At 42.9% G+C, this 22,494-nt stretch overlaps 2 protein-coding genes across 3 annotated transcripts in view; one reads left to right on the forward strand and one right to left on the reverse strand.

Moving 5' to 3' along the window:
• Positions 1 to 189: 189 nt before the first annotated feature.
• Positions 190 to 13,733, reverse strand: cenpx (centromere protein X). Its single transcript, XM_068058428.1, has 6 exons — positions 13,656 to 13,733; positions 13,308 to 13,539; positions 8,281 to 8,332; positions 7,525 to 7,578; positions 6,242 to 6,330; positions 190 to 3,365 (listed from the first exon to the last, which is right to left on the reverse strand). The coding sequence occupies exons 2-6, from the start codon at positions 13,335 to 13,337 to the stop codon at positions 3,351 to 3,353; spliced, it is 240 nt and encodes a 79-aa protein (XP_067914529.1). The 5' UTR covers positions 13,338 to 13,539; positions 13,656 to 13,733; the 3' UTR covers positions 190 to 3,350.
• Positions 13,734 to 13,742: 9 nt separating this feature from the next.
• pcyt2 (phosphate cytidylyltransferase 2, ethanolamine) overlaps positions 13,743 to 22,494 on the forward strand; it is a 58,839-nt gene continuing 50,087 nt past the window's right edge. The window contains exon 1 of one of the 2 annotated variants that reach the window (XM_068058426.1): positions 13,743 to 13,961. In XM_068058426.1, the coding sequence (XP_067914527.1) occupies positions 13,879 to 13,961 (83 nt within the window). In that variant the 5' untranslated portion in view covers positions 13,743 to 13,878. The remainder of the gene's footprint in view (positions 13,962 to 22,494) is intronic. The other variant, XM_068058427.1, reaches the window with a different exon arrangement.

Raw genomic sequence — 22,494 nt, forward strand, 5'->3', positions numbered from 1 at the left:
TCCGTGAATCATTCCCATTTGATCAGCAAGAAATGTCTTCCCAGGATGCAGTGATTCCCTAAGCGAAACCATTTGAAACAAGTTTTCACAAGAACTTATCTTCCAAAAGTTATTCAATGTATATGATCCTATTACTCAAGATGGAAACCCCCAAAGTGTAAAAGCAGAGATAAGTACAACAGCCTGAAATTATGATTAACTTCTGGTTTTAATTTATTTGTACAAAAAAGTACTGTTACAAAAGAGACACAGCCAAAAATACTGACATCAGAATAATTTACTTTGCCTTCTCTTCCTTCTTCAGCTTTAATGGCTTCCTGGGTTGTAAACCTTGTGCCTTCACCTAGGTTTCAGAGTAACCATGCTATTGAATGTTCAACATGAGATTATAAATTGGTGTTTGATGAATCTTGTCTTTAAAATTTTCTACAGCAGTATGTTACTAGTCCAACATGAAAGGATGCATTGCTGGACCTGGTTCTTGGGAATGAGGTGAGCCGAGTGGCAGTAGGGGACACTGATCATTGTATCATAAGGCTTAGGCTGACTATGAAAAAGGACAAAGCACAATCCAGAGTAAGAATAATTAATTGGGGTAAGAACAGATCTGGGTCGAATAAATTGGAGTCAAAGATTGGCAGGAAAAACGGAATCTGAACAATGGGCTACCTTCAAAGGAGAGTGTGTGAGGGAACATACCTTGACTGTGCCCAAACAAAGGGAAAAGGTAGGGCAAACAAATCCAGAGCTCCCTGATGACAAAAGAGGGAACAATTAAGATAAAGAAGAAAAAGTGTTCTTATGACAGATGCCAGGTAGAAAATACTATTGAGAACCAGCCTGAATATAGAAGGTTCAGAGGGGAAATGAAAAAGCAAAAGTAGCAAAGAGTATGATGAGATTGGCAGCTGGCATAAAAGGGAATCCCAAAGTTTTCTATAGACACAAATAATAAAAGGGTGGTAAAAAGTAGTGGGGCCAATTAGGGACTAACAAGGGGATTTGCAGACTGAGACGGAGGGCATAGCTGGGGTATTAAATGAATACTTTGCATCTGTCTTTACCAAGGAAGAAGATGCAACCCAGGCAATGGTGAAAGAGGAGGTAAGTCAGACACTAGAGAGGTTTAAAATTGATAGAGGAAGTACTAGATAAGCTGTCTGTACTTAAAATGGATAAGGCACCAGGACCGGATGAGATGCATCCAAGGATACGGAGAGAAGTGAGAGTGGAAACTGCGGAGGCACTGGCCATAATTTTTCAGTCTTCCTTAGTCTCGGGGGGTGATGCCAGAGGACTGGAGAATTGTAAACGTTACACACTTGTTCAAAAAAGGGTGTAAAGATAAACCCAGCAACTACAGCGGCACTGTGGCGCAGTGGTTAGTACAGCAGCCTCACTGCTCCAGCGACCCGGGTTCAGTTCTGGGTATTGCCTGTGTGGAGTTTGCAAGTTCTCCCTGTGTCTGCGTGGGTTTTCGCCGGGTGCTCCAGTTTCCTCCCACAGCCAAAGACTTGCAGGTTGATAGGTAAATTGGCCGTTGTAAATTGCCCCTAGTGTAGGTAGGTGGTAGAGAATATGGGGTTAAAGTAGGATTAGTATGAATGGGTGGTTGGTCGGCACAGGCTCGGTGGGCCGAAGGGCCTGTTTCAGTGCTGTATCTCATTAAAAAAAAATACAGGCCAGTCGGTTTAACCGGTGGTGGGGAAACTTCCAGAAAGATTAATTCAGGACAAAATTAATTGTCACATGGACTTCTTAAGGGAAAAATCATATTTAACTAACTTGCTGGAGTTTTTTTTTTGAAGAGGTAACAGAGAGGGTTGATGAGGGCAATGCTGTTGATGTGGTGTACATGGACTTCCAAAAAGCATTTGATATAGTGCTAACAAATCTGATGTGTGGCAGTTATAGCTCATGGAATAGGCCGAGTGACAGAAAACAAAGAGGAGTGGTTCCAGCATTTCTTGTTTTTATTTCAGATTTCCAGCATCCGCAGTATTTTGCTTTTATTTTAATGGTTGAAGGTTTGTATCGAAGTTCCCTGGGGTCAGTGTTGGGACCCTTGCTTTTCCCGATATAGATTAATGTCTAGACCTTGGTGTATAAGGCACAATTTCAAAGATTGCAGATGATATGAAACTTTGAAGCATTTTGAACTGTGAGGAAGATAGCATAGAATGAGCAGACAGGTGGCAGATGAAATACAATGCAGAGAAATGTGAAGTAATACATTTTTGTATGAAGAACATGGAGAGGCAATATAAAATAAAGGGTATAATTCTAAAGGGGGTGCAGGAGCAGAGGGACCTGGGTGTATATGTGCAAAAGTCATTGAAGGTAGCCGAACAGAGTGAGAGAGCGGTTAATAAAGCATACAGTATCCTGGGCTTTATTAATAGGGGCATAGAGTACAAGAGCAAGGCAGTTATGTTGATCTTGTATAAGACTAGTTCAGCCTCAACTCGAGTATTGCGTCCAGTTCTGGGTACCACATTTTAGGAAGGATGTGAAGACGTTAAACAGCATGCAGAGAAGATTCACGAGAATGGTTCCAGGAATGAGGAACTTCAGTTATGAAGATAGAATGGAAAAACTGGGACTGCTTTCCTTGGAGAAAAGAAGGCCAAGAGGTGATTTGATAGAGTAGATAGTGAGAAACTGTCCCCACTTGTGAAAGGATAGAGAACGAGAGGGCACAGATTTAAAGTAATTGGTAAGAGAAGCAAAAGTGACCTTGGGAAAAGGTTTTTCCCGCAGCGAGTAATCAAGGTCTGTAATGCACTGTCAGAGTGTGGTGGAGGCAGGTTCAATTGAAGCATTCAAAAGGGAATTAGACTGCTATGTGAAAAGGAAGGTGGTGCAGGGTTACAAGGAGAAGGCGGGGGAGTGATACTAGGTAAATTGCTCATTCGGAGCGCCGGTGCAGACATAATGGGCTGAATGGTCGTCTCCTGTGCTGTAACAATTCTGAGATTGTGTAAAACCTTTTCCAACCCACTGATATAAGATGGCATCTTAAAAAAAACTGATCCACGTGGGGGACCAAAGTTTGAAAGCTCACAGTTTAAGGCCATGAATCCCACTATGGTACAAAGCACCTCTCGCAGAGAAAAAAAGTTTTGGATTTAATAATTAATTCTGAATTGTTATGGTAATGAATAAAGAAACAATAGCTTGTATAAAACATCTGCACAATATATCATTTAAATTATCAACAAGTAAAGCCTTTTGCAGTCCCATCAGTTCTATTACAGATGAGTGGTTTCAATAAATGGTTATAATGAACCAAATATTCTCAATGGTTAAATGTTATAGATCAGCACCATCTAGTGGAAAAAGTCCAAATCCTAGAAGTCCAAAAGCTGCAAGAACAAGAAAAAAACAGCTTTAACAAAAACTAACTACAGTGGAAGCTTCACAAATTTTAATCAATAAAACATATTTTCCATTTTGACAAGGATGGAAATAAATTAGCACTTTGGAAGCTGTCAACCAGCTCACTGGAGGAGGGCACATGTTGCCTTTCACACTCACCACTATAGTCGGTGGTCAGGGAACGTTTCTGATTCCTACTTCATTCTCAGTTTATAGTATCATTACATCAGGTGATTATACTATAAAGCTTGGAGTAAATGTGGACACCCTATTGTGCCAAAAACCAGTCCTGCTGACCCACATTCTCCCCACTGTCCTCTACCTGCCGCAGTTCCAAAACTGTATTCACTTTTCCTCGTTTGACCTATTCCCAGTGGCAAAATGTTCCAATGCCTCAACAACCATCTGTGTTGTGTTTTTCCTAACCTCTCTTCACGCTTAGTAATTTTAACTGGATGACCTCTCCTAAAGTTTTTCATGTTCAGTCAAACCCTTCAATAGGTCAACTTTTAGCCTCATCGGCTCCAGTGGAAATAGTTCCAGTATCTAGTGTATTGCATCGTAACCAGTTTTTCATCCTGGTGAATATAGTTTCTCAGTACTATGGTTTTAATATCCTTTCTGTAATGAAGTGCTCAACTTCTACAGTGTGTTCTAATTATTGCACTGTACAAATATTACATAAATGTTGTACTCTACCATTAGTCTTGATGGTATGCTCTGATGAGGGTTGAAGAGAGAGGAATCTCACAGCCAACCCAAATATCACTCCTCCCCAAACATGTACAATTCCAGCAGAGGGTGCCAGATAGCAATCAGGATTGAAAACTCTGGCTGATTTTCTCCTCCCTATTCCAGGCACACCAAGGTTTATTTGTAAATCCTCAGCACTGCTCTCGAATCAAATCTGCCATCTACTGGATGTGTAAAGCTCAGTTGAGCCTGTGAGGAACACAAAGACTAAATAAATGGCTGTAATATTTGCCTATATCCCTTTCCAGTGAGATTTTAAGAGTTTAGTTTCAAGAATTAGTGTAATGCCAGAATTTATGGAAATAAATATGAGACAAGAGGCCTTACATCTTTACTAGCTCTTCAATGGGACTATACTAATCCAAATTCTGTATCCTTTCATATTCCTTTTCAAATAGTTACTCAATTCTCTTTACTGATGCCACAATCTCTACCAAAGCCACTAGTAAAGCATTTCATGTAGTAATCTTTAGAAAAATCCCAACTTCTGCTTTAAATTTTCCTTCTCATTACTAACTCAACGAATACAATCAAACTTCTTGACCCTCTCAAAACTGGCAATAATTTGAAGACTTTCTTTTGATTCCCTCTTAGGCTTAAATTCTCTCACCCTTTGTTTACTTGTTCCATGCAAGCATTAATTCATTAAGTTGTAAATTGAGTAAGACATAATGATTTTAGGAAAGCAGCCACGAGAAAGGTTTCACGAAGCAGAATTTTGCAGTTAAGTTAAAATAGACCGAGACTTAGAACTTCAGCTATATAAAATTGATCACTTCGACAAGAGTAGTTTGACTGGTTTCTCTTGCAAGTCTCAATCTGTGTTTCTTCAAGTATTTTTCTAAATCATGATGTGATAGTTATTTTCCATTCCTTGCTTCAGTATGAGGAACCTGTGCTCCTTTTACTTGAAGGGAAACATAGTTGTTGTGTGCAGAAGAGATTCTGCTCTATCTATTAAAAAAAAGCCAGTTTTTAATTCTACAAACTTGATCGATATAAATGATGCAAGTCCCTATTCAGACTGTGTAAACCTTATGAAAGCTTCTTGACATACGGCAGATAAAAATGCTGACTGGACAAGCTATGTTAGTGTTTTAAAATTTTAAGGACTCAAATTGTGGAAATGGATTCATTTGGAAGTCTGAAGAAGTGCTGGACTTTCTTTTCTCATTGGAATCATTGAAAGGACATTTGACTGTGAAAACAATTACTGGAAGAATCAAGGAGTTGTTAAAAGCAACCTTTACTGGAGATCACCTGCCTTAAGATAAACAAACAACAGGAACCATGGGAAATGCTTACAGAGAAGCCACATGTCAAATTTTATGAAGGTCAGGAGGTTGACTTTTTGTTTGACGTTTGGATATTGTTTTCAGTTCAATTGGGGTGTGAACTGTTTAAGACAGTTGAAGATCAGCCTACCAAGGAAAAAACACCCAACTCATCTCCTAACTCCTGTCACTGAAAAAACCCTGCATATTCAGTGTGATAACCGAAACCCTTGATGCCACATTTCTCCTGAGAAGCAGGAAAGAAGCTGCCTGAAAAGAACTGCTCCAGAAAAGATCCCAGTGATCCGTCTACATGTACTCAGACACCAGACCAAAAAGGGACAACTGACATATTTCCATATTTTTTTTCTCCAAGAATTAGCAAGTATTTGGCCAAGTTTTTTTTCTAAGAGTTCTGCAGAGAGAATTTCTTTTTTTTTTTTCCAGTGTGCGCGTGAGGGATTTAAAAGAGGAACTTTCATATTTCAATGTGTGTAATGCTTTGTTTAGTTACTGGATAAGTCTTGTTTTTAATAATAAACTGATAATTTTGTTTATTTCAGAAACCTGCTGGTGTATTTTATTCTGGAATAAGGAGTAGAGTATATGACCGTATCGGCAACTGGGTAAACATTTTTAAAATATATGTTGGGACATGTGGAGAAGTGGGACTAGAAAAGACAGTCCACTCCTCCCTTCGGTCGTAACAGCTAATATTACAAGATACTTTTCTTGGAAAAGAATTGCCCATTACACTTAAGTCTTGATTTTAATTAAAAGCAGCTTTTTCTTCAAACTTTTCCCCTGCCCATAAACTTCAGCAACTTGTTACATACCAGCTGAGGCAAAACCTTCTCAAAATGGTCAATGTCTCCTGTCTTGGAGTCTTCATCAGATGCCTGCCTGGCTGTTCGTGCTGCTGCCTCTGGATGTAATACAATTATGGAAGCAGGTTTCATATTGAAATAAGTGTGTAGCAAAGACATTACTCAACACAACAGACTTTAGAACTTTGATGCCACCAGCATCAGCACAAGTGCTTCCAGGAAACTCCCTCTACTCTGCTGCTGAATGAGATTTCAAATTAGTATTGATTTATGAAGAGCCATAAGCTATGGGCTACAGGATCAAACTTCCATCAGCAATTTGCATTTATAGAACACCTTTATTGTAGAAAAAGTTCAAGGCACTTCACAGGAAAGTAAATCAGACCAATATTGACGCAAAGCCAAAAGGAGATACGGTAGGTGACTCAAAGCTTGGTGTAAGATACAAGTATTAAAAACAGCAGTTTAGGGGTGGGTGATAAATGTTGGTCTTGCCAGTGACACCCATATCCCATAAACAAATTTTTTTAAAAATTGAGGTTTTGAGAAGAAATTGCAGACCTTGAGGCCTAAATGGATGAAGGCATGACCAAATTCCAAGCCATTGGCTAAGGAATGTTTAATTGAAGGACATTTCAGTTCCTCTAGGACTGGTTATCTGATCGTGAGTTAGTGAGGGGTTGAGGAGCTGGGTATTATCAGAGTACGTGTGGAACCTCATCCCGGCGGAGGATGATGGCATTCTTTCAGGAGATATCCCATCAGGTAAAGGCTGGATTTAAGCAAAAGGTTCCAGAAGTGATGGGTGTTTAACTAAAGTTATATTTGAATGTGAATTAATAAATATAGAATTAGCATTCTATACTTGCACAATATGCAGTAGATTATATCTAAATTCCACAATGAAAACAGGTTACAAAAGACAGCAAATTGAGTAATAACAAGCTCAGATTTTTCACCTGCACCAGCTGAGAGGCAACTGAAGCAGAATCTGCCCTCTCCTACACCACCCCCCACCCCTCCGGTTAACTGGCTAAACCTCCTGCAGTTAATTTCAAACCTGGATAATTTGGTTTCCTTGGTTTCTGTCTGTCTGTTTTACTGGCCTGTAGCTTAGTTTAACTGGTCCTATAGGGTTTTAGCATGTTCATTTGGGTTGAATAGCTTGTTTGTGCTGTACATTCTATGTAAACACATCTTAATGTACTGAACACAAAGTCCAGTACATTCCACAATCCCACCATAATGTATTGCACACAGAGTCCACCATAATATTTGTCTTAAATGCTTACCAACAACAAATATTTTTAGCATTTCAGACATAATGACGACAGCATCACTGCTGACTGCAAGTAAACAGAAAATACAAGATTAAGTACTTGATGTCCAAGTTTCTTTTTAAAAATCTAATTTCTCATGATTATGAACCAGCAAATAAGTTAACTACTATTTGCTATCTATAGACGGGATCATTTGCAGTGAGTGGAGTCTATCTCTGACAGTAGAACAACTTGTTTCTTCATATTGACATTGGAATTCCAGTATCATTTGCTATAAATGGACTATTGTGAGAAATGTGGCCCAAGGTTCACACTCCCTATTCTCCCTCTGTGTTGAAGTATCCAACATTTTCTCTGCAGTTATACAGCCATGGGAGATTTGAATGAGTTCTCATCCAACGATGTAGCTTTTATGGAATTTATTTTTCACTTGCACCTGCTCTCACCAGGACTTTTTTTTTTAACAATTGAGCTCTAAGTGTGCTCAAAGAATGTGCAGCCTGCCATAGTTTTCACCATGGGAGGGGAAAGAAGAGATAGCAAAGAGATTCCATCACTGATTTTTCTCGCATGTCAGCTGAGATCTCTCTCACACTCCCTGTACAAAAGTCAGAGCTTGAACTTTTCCCTACAATGCCACACAATACTATATTGGTGGACTTTAGCATCTTACCATTGACGAGTTACCCTATTATACTTGTAGGCTTAGCAAGTGGAAAAAAAATTAACTTTTTTGGTTATCCTACATATTCAAAACAGACTTCTTACCTTTGGTTTTCTGATCCTTAAAATAGAAGTACAGTAGTTTACTGATCAACTCCTGGAACAAAGCAAAGTATCATACTGAGCAGTGCTATGAGTATAGTTTCTCAAGTCAATAAAATCAAACCACACAATATAATGTTTACCCTAGTTACTTTTTCTAAAAAAAAGTGTGTTAATGAATTTCCATGCATCCCAAGATTCTCCTTCATTGGAAATTCCACATATCCAGCTTACTAGGATTCCAGGTTGGAATTTTCTTCCAGAAATGACTGGGCTTAAAGGCTGATTTGTAATGCAAGTCCAATGGAGATGGAAAACAATCAAGTCTGACTGGGAACATTTTGATCATGTTCATGCAGGCCAAATTAGCAAGTAGAACATTATAAAAGGCTATGAACTCCTGTTAATGATCAAACATCCCGATAAACCAAGCAGTCTGCTTGCTATATGGCATATAGTCTAACAATGTGAGGCACTGTATTTCCTAGTGGATTTGATGTAACTCGACAATTCTGCAACAAAGCACCCTGGTACACTTAACACCTCGAGCAAGCCCATGTATTCACATTTAGCACTACACAGCATAGGTTATTACAAGAAGTAAGGCACAAAACTTCAAAATGCTGCACAACAAAGTGACTTTTAAAAAATCTACTAGATTTGCATGCAATTTAAATTTTGATGAGATGTCATCCTGCTCCCTTGCTTCATAAAACAGCTGTCTACAGGGATATTTTAGTTCAAACTTTCCTCTTTTGGAGAACCTGACTGGGGACAATGAATTATAATCAGCACTCCTCATTCAGGAGATCACCTCCAGCAAATTCTGTAAAAATCTATTTCTAAATTGATCCAACTAGAACCAAGCATAAAACAAGATGACAGAATGTACTCTGGGTGGGGGACTTCAATGTTCATCACCAAGAATGGCTCAGTAGCAGCACTACTGGCTGAGTCCTAAAGGACATAGCTGCTCGACTGGGTATGCAGCAGGTGGTGACGGAACCAACAAGAGGGAAAAACATACTTGACCTCGTCCTCACCAATCTGCCTGCTGCAGATGCATCTGTCCCTGACTGTATTGGTGGGACTGACCAACACACAGTCCTTGTGGAGACGAAGTCATATTAGTGCGAAAGATAAGGCTTAAGCATTTGCAACCATCTTCAGCCAGAAGGGCCGAGTTGATGATCCATCTTGGTTTCCTCCTGAGGTCCCCAGCATCACAGATGCCAGACTTCAGCCAATTCGATTCACCCCGCGTGATATCAAGAAACGACTGAAGGCACTGGATACTGCAAAGGCCATGGGCCCTGACAATATTCTGGCAATAGTACTGAAGACTTGTGCTCCAGAACTTGCCGCACCCCTAGCCAAGCTGTTCCAGTACAGCTACAGCACTGGCATCTACCTGGCAATGTGGAAAATTGCCCAGGTATGTCCTGTACACAAAAAGCAGGACAAATCCAATCCAGCCAATTACCACCCCATCAGTCTATTCTCAATCATCAGTAAAGTGATGGAAGGTGTCACCAACAGTGCCATCAAGCAGCACTTGCTAGCAATAACCTGTTCAGTGACACTCAGTTTGGGTTCCGCCAGGGCCACTCAGCTCCTGACCTCATCACAGCCTTGGTTCAAACATGGAGAAAAAGAGCTGAGCTCCAGAGGTGAGGTGAGAGTGACTGCCCTTGACATCAACGCAGCATTTGACCAAGTATGGCATCAAGGAGCCAGCAAAACTGGAGTCAATGGGAATTGGAAGAGGGTGAGGGAACTTTAGGTATGCCTGGTGCTGCTTCTGGCATACCCTCCTGCACTCTTCATTGAACCAGGGTTGGTCTCCTGGCTTGATGGTAATGTTAGAGTTGGGCATACGCCTGAGGTTACAGATTGTGGTTGAGTACAATTCATTGAGTTTGTTCATCTGCTTCAGCTACACCCCTCCAATCCCCTTGTCCACCAAACCAAAGGCTCTCCATGCCCTTGCCCAGGTCTTTCAAGAGTGAGAAACCCACTTGCTGGCTCTCTTGACCCTATTCCCACTGAAGAGTTGGCCACTCATGTATCTTTCAGTATCACTGCTAAAAACAGACTAAAAGGCTTAAAAAAATGAATCGTGGGCTGTAAAGATAGATTAGATAAAATAAAAAAAAACTGCGTATGCTAGAAATGAGACAAAAACAAACAAACATCTAAACTGGAGGGGGGCCAATATCCTTGTGGGGAGGTTTGCTAGTACTACTCGGGAGGGTTTAAACTAGTCTTGCAAGGGGGTGGGACCCAAAGTAGTAGTCTCTCAGATGAGATAGTTGAGGCAAATGTAGAGGCTAAAGCAAGCAATTCCCGTAGGCAGGCCAGGCAGGGGCAGGACAGGGAGCGTGGAAGGTCTGGCAGGCTAAACTGCATTTACTTTAACGCAAGAAGCCTTACAGGTAAGGCAGATGAACTCAGAGCATGGATCGGTACATGGGATTGTGATATTTTAGCTATTACGGAAACGTGGTTGAGGGATGGGCAGGACTGGCAGCTCAATGTTCCGGGGTACGGATCCTTGCGGCGTGATAGAGGTGGAGGTAAGAGAGGAGGGGGAGTTACACTATTGATTAGGGAGGACATCACGGCAGTACTTAGAGAGGATATCCTGGGGGGAACATCCAGTGAGGCCATATGGGTAGAACTTAGAAATAAGAAAGGGGTGATGACTTTGATGGGATTATACTATAGGCCCCCCAATAGTCAGAGGGAAGTGGAGGAGCATATATGTAGGGAAATCACAGATAGGTGTAGGAATTATAGGGTTGTAACAGTAGGTGATTTTAACTTCCCTAATATTGACTGGGACTGCCTTAGTGCTAAGGGATCAAATGGGGAAGAATTTGTTAAGCGTGTCCAGGATAGTTTTCTGAAGCAATATGTGGATGGCCCTACTAGAGAAGGGGCTACACTCGACCTCCTCTTGGGAAATGAGGAAGGGCAGGTGGTTGATGTGTCAGTGGGGGAGCACTTTGGGACCAGTGACCATAACCCTCTCAGCTTCAAGATAGTTATGAAAAAGGAGAGGACTGGTCCTCAGGTTGAAGTCCTAAATTGGGGGAAGGCTAATTTCGATGGCATCAGAGAGGAACTCTCAAAAGTTGAATGGGAGAGGCTGTTTACAGGTAAAGGGACATCTGGCAAGTGGGAGGCTTTTAAAAGCGAGATAGGAAGAGTTCAGGGCCAGCATGTTCCTGTTAGATGGAAGGCAAGGCTGGCAAGATTAGGGAACCTTGGTTGACAAGGGATATTGAGGGTCTGGTCAGGACAAAGAAGGAGGCATATGTCAGGTCTCGGCAGCTGGGATCGAGCAAATCACTCGAGGAGTATAGGGGATGTTGGACTACACTTAAGAAGGAAATATTCTAAATAAAAGAAAAGGAGCCATGAGATTTCCCTGGCAGATAAGATAAAGGAGAATCCCAAAAGATTCTATAAGTATATTAAAAGGGTAGTTAGGGAGAGAGTAGGTCCCCTTAAGGATCAGTGTGGTAATCTATGTGTGGAGCCACGGAAAATGGGTGAGGTCTTAAATGAATATTTCTCGTCCGTATTTACCGTGGAGAAGGTCATGGAAGCTAGTGAGTTCAAGGGAGGGAACAGCGATATCCTGGAGCATATCAACATTACAAAGGAGGAGGTGTTGGAGGTTTTGAAGCGCATTAAGGTGGATAAATCCCCAGGGCCTGACCAGGTGTATCCTAGGATGCTATGGAAAGCAAGGGAGGAGTTTGCTGGGGCCCTGGCAGAGACTTTTGTATCATCGTTAGCCACGGGTGAGGTACCGGAAGACTGGAGGAAAGCTAATGTTGTGCCTTTATTTAAGGGCAGCAGGGATAAGCCAGGGAGCTACAAGCCGGTGAGCCTTACATCAGTGGTGGGAAAGTTATTGGAAGGGATTCTGAAAGACAGGATTTATATGCATCTGGAAAGGCATGGTCTGATCAGGGATAGTCAGCATTGCTTTGTGCGTGGGAAATCATGTCTTACGAATTTGATTGAGTTTTTCAAGGAGGTGACCAAGAAGATTGATGAGGGCAGGGCAATGGACGTTGTCTACATGGACTTTAGCAAGGCCTTTGACAAATGGAATTTTACGCAGACAAGTGTGAAGTGATGCATTTTGGGAAGTTAATCCAGGGCAGGACATATACAGTGAATGGCATGGCCCTGGGGAGTGTTCTTGAGCAGAGAGACCTTGGGGTTCAAGTACATAGTTCCCTGAAAGTGGCAACACAGGTAGACAGGGTGGTGAAGAAGGCGTATGGCATGCTTGCCAACATCGGCCGAGGCATTGAGTACAAGAGTTGGGACGTCATGTTACAGTTGTACATAACGTTGGTTAGGCCGCATTTCGAGAACTGTGTGCAGTTCTGGTCGCCGCACTACAGGAAAGATGTGATTAAGCTAGAGAGGGTGCAGGAAAGACTCACGAGGATGTTGCCTGGTTAGGAGGGTTTGAGTTATAAAGAGAGATTGGATAGGCTGGGTTTGTTTTCCCTGGAGTGAAGGAGGCTGGGAGGGGACACGATAGAGGTATATAAAATTATGAGATGCATAGATAGGGTAGATAGCCAGAGTCTGTTTCCCATGGTAGGGGTGACTAAAACTAGAGGGCATAGATTTAAGGTGAGAGGGAGGAGGTTTAAAGGGGATCAAAGGGGTAAATATTTCAGAGAATAGTGGGTATCTGGAATGAGCTGCCTGAGGAGGTGGTGGAGGCAGGAACAGTAGCAACATTTAAGAGGCATCTGGACAATCTGAATGAGCAAGGCATAGAGGGATATGGAATTAATGCAGGCAGGTGGGATTAGTATAGATCGGCATTATGGACGCGAAGGGCCTGTTTCTATGCTGTACGACTCTATCAGCACCTTTGAAAATAACATTTTTGGGCCAGATTTATTTGGAACTAGGCGTTGAGTAAATCATTTTAATTAGAAAGAACATAAAATAGCCGTGTACTTGAAAAGATACTAGCTCAATAAACTTACTTTCTTAAATTTGGCGCCCTCCTGCTCCATCCTTACTCTACTCTTCCATAAAGCCGCCACCAGCTCGCCCTCCCTCAATCACCAGTTAATCCCGCCTCTGCTCGCTCTTTATTCGTCTTTGTGACGTGAAGGCGGCATAATTGCCCCCTGTTTTGATTGGTCAGTTCCGCTATCAATCATCAGTCACCCCAGTTTTGACGCCACCGGCACTTGACGACCAGAAGGTTATTGCCTGTAAACATAGATATAGATATATATATATAATCATTGAACATTTTACACGCCTGCTTTTTTTGTGTATGTGTATATATTATTTTCTGGGGAGGGTGACGAACGCGCAGACCGTACATCGAACTGTCGACTGGCTTCGCCCTCAGAGCCGCTCGCCGGTTCTCCGTGATGTCACATCCGGCGGCGGGGCGGGCGCTGATTGGCTGAGAGCGGATGGTCAGAGCCGGTGTGGACGTCACGAAGCTCGAGCGTCGGCTTCCAGTAAATTCCAGCGCTCGAGGGAGCTGCTCGGTGAGAACGTCTTCCCGCGTCCGACAGTACGGTGACTCAGGAGAGCAGTATGATCAAAAACGGAGTGGCTTCGTACGACAGCGCTTCCCCCGAGAAGAGGAAGCGGATGGTTCGGGTCTGGTGCGATGGCTGGTGAGTGAGGAGCCGCTTTAATTTGAGCTGTCATCCGGCGTAAGGAGGATGAGGGGGGCGATGAGGTGAGAGGCCTCTATCTAAGCCTTTGCTGTGTTTCTAATTAATTTACAGAAAAGAGGATTGTCTCCCTGTTATAAAAGTTAATCTACTGCCCCCCCCCCCCCCCCCCGCCTTTTCCCTCACACAGTGTGTCTGTCACTGTGGAGGAAATAAATAAGTTTTCTCCTGTCACTCCTGGAATCTGTTTTACGTGTTTACTCCTGCTGGGTCCAAGCACCAGCCTTGCATTGTTAATATCGCACAAGGCCGGACACAGATGTGATGGGTTGTGGTACATCTGTAGTAACCGCCTCCTTGCTCCCATTATAATTTGGTGAATTGTGCAAGATTCGCTCGTTTTTCTGCGCAAGTAACTAGCTAACACGTGCAAGAGTGGTTGAGTTGAAAGAATGCATTCATTTAAAGGGAAACTAGATAAGTACATGAGGGTGAAAGGAACGGAAGGATATGCTGTTGGAGTTAAATCTAATAAATAGGCAGGTATGGAACTTAAACATCAGCATAGGCCAGATGGGCTCAATAGCCTGTTACTGTGCTGTAAACACTGATGTAGTGTAACCTTGAGACTACTGGTTTTGCAGACTGAATGCATGCCCTGCCCCCTTGCCCTTGAACCATGCCAGTGGTTGTATTGTAGACTAAACCGCCCCTGGGTCAGGGTGACATTTCAGTAAATTGACTATTTTACGAAAGGTAAAGGATTTGTTTTCAAGTGTGATGATTTGTAGAGGAAAAGACTGTACACAATGGATTTGCTGCGGGAGGGGGAGGAAGACTGTATAGGATGCATGCACTTGGGTGGACAGGGAACTGTCTTTATTCGTTCGTGGGATGTGGGTGTTGCTGGCTAGGCCAGCATTTGTTGCTGATCCCTAATTTCCCTTGAGTAAGTGGTGGTGAGCTGCCTTCTCAAACCGTTGCAGTCCTTGGGGTTTAGGTATACCCACAGTGCTGTTAGGAAGGGAGTTCCAGGATTTTGACCCAGTGACAGTGAAGGAACGGCGATATATTTCCAAGTCAGGATGGTTTGTGGCTTGGAGGGGAACTTGCAGCCATGGTGTTCCCATGCATTTGCTGCCCTTGTTCTTCCTGGTGGTAGAGGTCACGTGTTTGGAATTTGCTGTCCAAGGAGCCTTGGTGTGTTGCTGCAGTGCATCTTGTAGCTGGTACATACTTCTGCCACTGTGTTGGTGGTGGGGGGGGAGTGAATGTTGAAGATGGTGGATGGGTTGCCAGTCAAGTGGACAGCTTTGTCCTGGATGGTGTCGAGCTTCTTGAGTGTTATTAGCGCTGCACTCATCCAGGCAAGTGGAGAGTATTCCTTCACACTCCTGACTTGTTCCTTGCAGATGGTGGACAGGCTTTGGGGATAGAGAAGGTGAGTTACACGCCGCAGAATCCCCAGCCTCTGACCTGCTGTTATAGCCACAGTGTTTATGTGACTGGTCCAGTTCAGTTTCTGGTCAATGGATGTTCATAGTGGGGGATTCAGCTATCGTAATGCCATTGAACGTCAAGGGGAGATGGTTAGATTCTCTCTTGTTTGACATAGTCATTGCCTGGCACTTGTGTGTTGCAAAAGTTACTTACCTTGTAAAGGTAACAGGGTTGTAGTGGTGGGTGATTTTAACTTCCCCAATATTGACTGGGACTCACTTAGTGCTAGGGGCTTGGATGGGGCAGAATTTGTGAGGAGCATCCAGGAGGGCTTCTTGAAACAATATGTAGATAGTCCAACGAGGGATGGGGCCATTCTGGACCTGGTATTGGGGAATGAGCCCGGCCAGGTGGTCGACGTTTCAGTGGGGGAGCATTTCAGGAGCAGTGACCATAATTCCATAAGTTTTAAGGTACTTGTGGATAAGGATAAGAGTAGTCCTCGGGTGAAGGTGCTAAGTTGGGGGAAGGATAATTATAACAATATTAGGCAGGAACTGAAGAATTTAAATTGGGGGCGGCTGTTTGAGGGTAAATCAACATCTGACATGTGGGAGTCTTTCAAACGTCAGCTGATTAGAATCCAGGACCAGCATGTTCCTGTGAGGAAGAAAGACAAGTTTGGCAAGTTTCGGGAAGCTTGGATAACATGGGATATTGTGAGCCTAGTCAAAAAGAAAAAGGAAGCATTTGTAAGGGCTGGAAGGCTGGGAACAGATGAAGCACGAGGAATATAAAGACAGTAGGAAGGAACTTAAGCAAGGAGTCATGAGGGCTAAAAGGGGTCATGAAAAGTCATTGGCAAACAGGATTAAGGAAAATCCCAAGGCTTTTTATACATATATAAAGAGCAAGAGGGTAACCAGGGAAAGGGTTGGCCCACTCAAGGACAGAGATGGGAATCTATGCGTGGAGCCGGAGGAAATGGGCGAGGTGCTAAATGAGTACCTTGCATCAGTATTCACCAAGGAGAAGGACTTGGTGGATGATGAGCCTAGGTAAGGGAGTGCAGATAGTCTCAGTCATCTCATTATCAAAAAGGAGGAGGTGTTGAGTGTCTTGCAAAGCATTAAGGTAGATAAGTCCCCAGGGCCTGATGGGATCGACCCTAGAATACTGAGGGAGGCAAGGGAAGAAATTGGGGCCTTGACAGAAATCTTTGCATCCTCATTGGCTACAGGTGAGGTCCCAGAGGACTGGAGAATAGCCAATGTTATTCCTTTGTTTAAGAAGGGTAGCAAGGATAATCCAGGAAATTATAGGCCGGTGAGCCTTACGTCAGTGGTAGGGAAACTATTAGAGAGGATTCTTCGGGACAGGATTTACTCCCATTTGGAAACAAACGAACTTATTAGCGAGAGACAGCATGGTTTTGTGAAGGGGAGGTCGTGTCTTACTAATTTGATTGAGTTTTTTGAGGAAGTGACGAAGATGATTGATGAGGGAAGGGTGGTGGATGTTGTCTATATGGACTTTAGTAAAGCCTTTGACAAGGTCCCGCATAGCAGACTGGTGCAAAAGGTGAAGTCACACGGGATCAGAGGTGAGCTGGCAAGATGGATACAGAACTGGCTCAGTCACAGAAGACAGAGGGTAACAGTGGATGGGTGTTTTTCTGAATGGAGGGATGTGACTAGTGGTGTTCCGCAGGGATCGGTGCTGGGACCTTTGCTGTTTGTAGTATATATAAATGATTTGGAGGAAAATGTAGCTGGTCTGATTAGTAAGTTTGCGGACAACACAAAGGTTGGTGGAGTTGCAGATAATGATGAGGATTGTCAGAGGATACAGCAGGATATAGATCGGTTGGAGACTTGGGCGGAAAAATGGCAGGTGGAGTTTAATCCGGACAAATGTGAGGTAATGCATTTTGGAAGGTATAATGCAGGTGGGAGGTATACAGTAAATGGCAGAACCCTTAGGAGTATTGACAGGCAGAGAGATCTGGGCGTACAGGTCCACAGGTCACTGAAAGTGGCAACGCAGGTGGATAAGATAGTCAAGAAGGCATTCGGCATGCTTGCTTTCATCGGTCGGGACATGGAGTATAAAAATTGGCAAGTCATGTTGCAGCTGTACAGAACCTTAGTTAGGCCACACTTAGAATATTGCGTGCAGTTCTGGTCGCCACACTACCAGAAGGACATGGAGGCTTTGGAGAGGGTACAGAGGAGGTTTACCAGGATGTTGCCTGGTCTGGAGGGCATTAGCTATGAGGAGAGGTTGGAAAAACTCGGATTGTTGTCACTGGAACGACAAAGGTCGAGGGGTGACATGATAGAGGTTTACAAAGTTATGATTGGCATGGACAGAGTGGATAGTCAGAAGCTTTTTCCCAGGGTGGAAGAGTCAGTTATTAGGGGACATAGGCTTAAGGTGCGAGGGGCAAAGTTTAGAGGGGATGTGCAAGGCAAGTTCTTTACACAGAGGGTGGTGAGTGCCTGGAACTTGCTGCCTGGGGAGGTGGTGGAAGCAGATACAATAGTGACGTTTAAGAGACATCTTGACAAATATATGAATAGGAAGGGAATAGAGGGATACGGGCCCCGGAAGTGCAGAATGTGTTAGTTTCGGCAGGCATCAAGATCGGCGCAGGCTTGGAGGGCCGAATGGCCTGTTCCTGTGCTGTACTGTTCTTTGTTCTCATCAGCCCAAGCCTCGTTGTTGTCCAGGTGTTGCTGCATATGGACATGGGCTGCTTCAGTATCTGAGGAATCGGGACTGGTGCTGAACATTGTGCAATCATCAGTGAACATCCCCACTTCTGACCTACTGATGGAGGGAAGGTTATTGATGAAGCAGCTGAAGATGGTTTTGCCTGGGTCACTACCCTGAGGAACTCCTGCAGTAATGTCCTGGGACCTGAGATGATTGACCTCCCACAACCATCTTCCTTTGTGCTAGGTATGACTCCAACCAGCGGAGAGTTCCCCCACCCCCTTCCAATTCCCATTGACTCCAGTTTTGCTGTGGCTCCTTGATGCCATACTCTGTCAAATGCTGCCTTGATGTCTCTCCTTACCTCTGGAGTTCAGCATTTGGTCAAAATGTATATGGTGTTTGGTAAATTCAGCATTCTAATCAAGTTCGCATCTTTTTCACATTTATCGGGCTGCTTTTGTATAAACGAGCAGTTTTCTTAATATACAATTCAATCTGGAAGGTTGATACTGGTGTGATTTCAATTCTGTAAACTAATCTCAAAGTTCAGATGATGTCAGACCAGAAGAACAAGGTCTGAGTAGTTTGCAACAATATTGTGTAGCAATGGTAACCAGATAGATATGATAAATAGTATGGGTTTTATTGTGCCATAATTAGTCCTTGTACTTGCAGGGTGGGGGCATTTGTTATCACAGCACTTCGTGTTCTTGATGGGATTTCATTTAAGAAGAGTGATGTTTTACAATAAACATTTGATTACTTAGTGTCAGGCATAGAAGAACCACAATACTGAATGCCAATTTGAAGTTTTTCCACATTTATAGATTACTTTGTCCTGATACTACACCAGTAAATGTCAGATTCAAGAAATAATGAAGTGATGAACGTCAAAATTGATCCTCAAATTAATCCATGTCTAGTCGTCTCCAATTTGGCCACTGTTTCCCTTATTACTTTTTTAATCTTCTCTGAACTCCCCTCCTCCCATCCCAAATGTGTTTTCTTGGAATGAATCTGCTGTTACGGCATACATACATATTGTACTGTGAGATAGCTAAAGAGGCATTTTAAATGGATTCAAAAGCATTACTTGTAACTTTTTTGACAAATCTTCACTAATTGAAGGGCAGGTATGTGGAACTGATTTTCAGTGGTAGCAGATAGATAGACGTTTCGGTGCACTCGTATTGCATATCAGCCCCTTGCCATTGATTACGACTTGGATGTCAGCACATCATGTACTGGATGTCAATACATTATGGCTGAAAGAAGTGTATTGTGCAAATTTTCAACTTTACATCTGTATTGCTCCTGTTTTGGTAACCTGAATGAGCAATCCAAAGATTAATTTTCAAAGGTGTATGGAAAACGACCTGACAAAGGGTCAACGACCTGAAGTATTAACTCTGTTTTTCTCTCCCCTTGTATTAATTAGAGTAAAAGCTTTGTTATCTCCACTTTACCAACTGGCAAGCTCTATTATCCAGAATCTCCCAAAGCTATCCCGGGCTGAGTTTTCCTGAGTGCATTCAGTTGTTCTCTGCATTAGTTAGTGACGCTCTTTGGAAAGAGCTGATTCTCATGCATACTACAGGTATAATGGTGCACCAACCCCGAAAGATTAAGGAAAAATTAACAGTCGCCTTTCCCAATGCCGGTCCCTGGGTATCCTTCAGTCTTCTGGCGATAACATCGGATTTCCACCCACCTTGGTTAGTTCAACTCTTGATTAAGCAGAATTTTTGATTATCTAGCACATGCTGGATAACAAAGCTTTTACAGTGCAGAAACGAGGAGAAACTTTTTCTCTTAAAGTGTTGAGAGTCTTTGGAACTTTCTGCCTCAAAAGGCAGTGGAAGCAGAGTCTTTAAATATTTTTAAGGCAGAGGTAGATAGATTCTTGATACGCAAGGGGGTGAAATGTTATCGGGGGTAGGCGGGAATGTGGAATTGAGGTTATAACCAGATCAGCCATGATCTTATTGAATGGTGGAGCAGGCTTGAGGGGCCGAGTTTGTATGTACATTTGAAGTGTAGTTATTGTTTTTAGGCAGTAACTGACCTATACAACCAGGAAAGACTCCTGTTCAGTCCCTGGTCTGTACTTTATTGGCATTAGGAATGTAGTATTTGCTTTTAGTAGCCCTGATGTCTAAGCAGGTGAGTCCAGTTTTAATGACCGGTGAGAAACTAGAGAATGACTTATCTAAATATCTCTAACATACCACATATTTAGTAAATGATTGGTTATCTTAAGTCAAAGTTTCATTAATGTATTAGATTAAAGGAAAGGAATTTGGGAGTTCTTATTTTTTCATAGGACGGATTCATGCGTCACTAAGTAGTGAAATGTGTCTGTGACTGACAATGAAGTTCACTGAACTTTGGGTAAATGCTGGAGGATTAAAAAAGGGTACCTCTATTTCTAGTGCATTCTTTATGTTTGAGACCTATCTAACAGATGTATCAGAAATTACAGTAGAAAGTACTGAATTTGGCTATGACGGATTGGGAAACGTTACTTCAAGGGATGATGGTGGATAGGCAATGGCAAACATTTAAAGAGCGCATGGATGAACTGCAACAATTGTTTATCCCTGTCTAGTGCAAGAGTAGAATGGGAAAGGTAGCCAAACCATGGCTTACAAGGGAATTTAGGGATAGCATTAGATCCAAGGAAGAGGCATTTAAATTCGCCAGAAAAAACAACACACCTGAGGATTGGGAGCAGTTTAGAATTCAGCAAAGGAGGACCAAGGGATTGATTTAAGAAGGGGAAAGTACAATACGAGAGCAAGCTTGCAGGGAACATAAAAACTGACTGTAAAAGTTTCTATAGGTATGTGAAGAAAAAAAGATTGGTGAATGTAGGTCCCTTACAGTCAGAAACAGGGGTATTTATTATGAGGAACAAAGAAATGGCTGACCAACTAAATGCATACTTTGGCTCTGTCTTCACAAAGGACACAAATATACCAGAAATGTTGCAGAACACAGGGCTTAGTGAGAGAGAGGAACTGAAGGAAATCTGTATAGTAGAGAAATGGTGTTGGGGAAATTGATGGGATTGAAGGCCAATAAATCCCCAGGGCCTGATGGTATGCATCCCAGAGTACTTAAGGAAGTGGCCCTAGAAATAGTGGATGCATTGGTGGCCACATTTCAAGATTCTATAGACTCTGGAACAGTTCCTACAGATTGGAGGGTAGCTAATGTAACCCCACTATTTAAAAAGGGAGGTCGAGAGAAAACGGAATTATAGACCAGTCAGCCTGATGTCGGTAGTGGGGAAAATTCTAGAGTCCATTATCAAAGATTTTATAGCAGAGCACTTGGAGAACAGTGGTAGAATCGGGCAGAGTCAGCATGGATTTACGAAAGGGAAATCATGCTTGACAAATCTACTAGAATTCTTTGAGGATGTAACTAGTAGAGTTGATGGGGAGCCAGTGGATGTGGTTTATTTGGACTTTCAGAAGGCTTTCGACAAAGTCCCACATAAAAGATTAGCATGTAAAATTAAAGCACATGGGATTGGGGGTAGTGTATTGCGATGGATAGAAAATTGGTTGGCAGACAGGAAACAGAGTAGGGATAAATGGGTCTTTTTCCGAATGGTAGGCAGTGACTAGTGGGGTACCGCAGGGATCGGTGCTAGGACCCCAGCTATTCACAATATATATTAATGATTTAGATGAGGGAACTAAATGTAATATCTCCAAATTTGCAGATGACACAAAACTGGGTGGGAGGGGGAGGTGTGAGGAGGATGCAGAGAGGCTTCAGGGTGATTTGGACAGGTTGAGTGAGTGGTCTAATGCATGGCAGATGCAGTATAATGTGGATAAATGTGAGGTTAGCCACTTTGGTAGCAAAAACAGGAAGGCAGATTATTATCTGAACGGCTATAAACTGAGAGAGGGGAATATGCAGCGAGGCCTGGGTGTTCTCGTACACCAGTCGCTGAAGGTAAGCATGCAGGTCAACAGGTGGTAAAAAAGGCAAATGGTATGTTGGCCTTCATAGCGAGTGGATTCAAGTACAGGAGCAGGGATGTCTTCCTGCAATTATACAGGGCCTTGGTGAGGTCATACCTGGAATATTGTGTGCAGTTTTGGTCTCCTTATCTGAGGAAGGACGTTCTTACTATAGAGGCAGTGCAGCCAAAGTTTACCAGACTGATTCCTCGGATGACGGGACTGATGTATGAGGAGAGATTGAGTCGGTTAGGATTATATTTGCTGGAGTTCAGAAGAGTGAGGGGGGGGATCTCATAGAAACCTATAAAATTCCAACAGGACTTGACAGGTTGGATGCAGGAAGGATGTTCCCGATGGTGGGGGAGTCCAGAACCAGGGGTCACAGTCTA

Source organism: Heterodontus francisci, chromosome 26 (assembly GCF_036365525.1).
Source record: "Heterodontus francisci isolate sHetFra1 chromosome 26, sHetFra1.hap1, whole genome shotgun sequence".
NCBI classification, from domain to species: Eukaryota; Metazoa; Chordata; class Chondrichthyes; order Heterodontiformes; family Heterodontidae; genus Heterodontus; species Heterodontus francisci.

Excerpts from the sequence above, each read along its gene's own strand:
- cenpx (XM_068058428.1), bottom strand. The coding sequence starts at position 13,337 with ATGGAGCAGGAGGGCGCCAAATTTAAGAAA. Across the intron at positions 7,579-8,280 it reads TAAGGATCAGAAAACCAAAG|TCAGCAGTGATGCTGTCGTC; the intron begins GTAAGAAGTCTG and ends GTTTACTTGCAG. Across the intron at positions 6,331-7,524 it reads GCTAAAAATATTTGTTGTTG|AGGCAGCAGCACGAACAGCC; the intron begins GTAAGCATTTAA and ends TATTACATCCAG.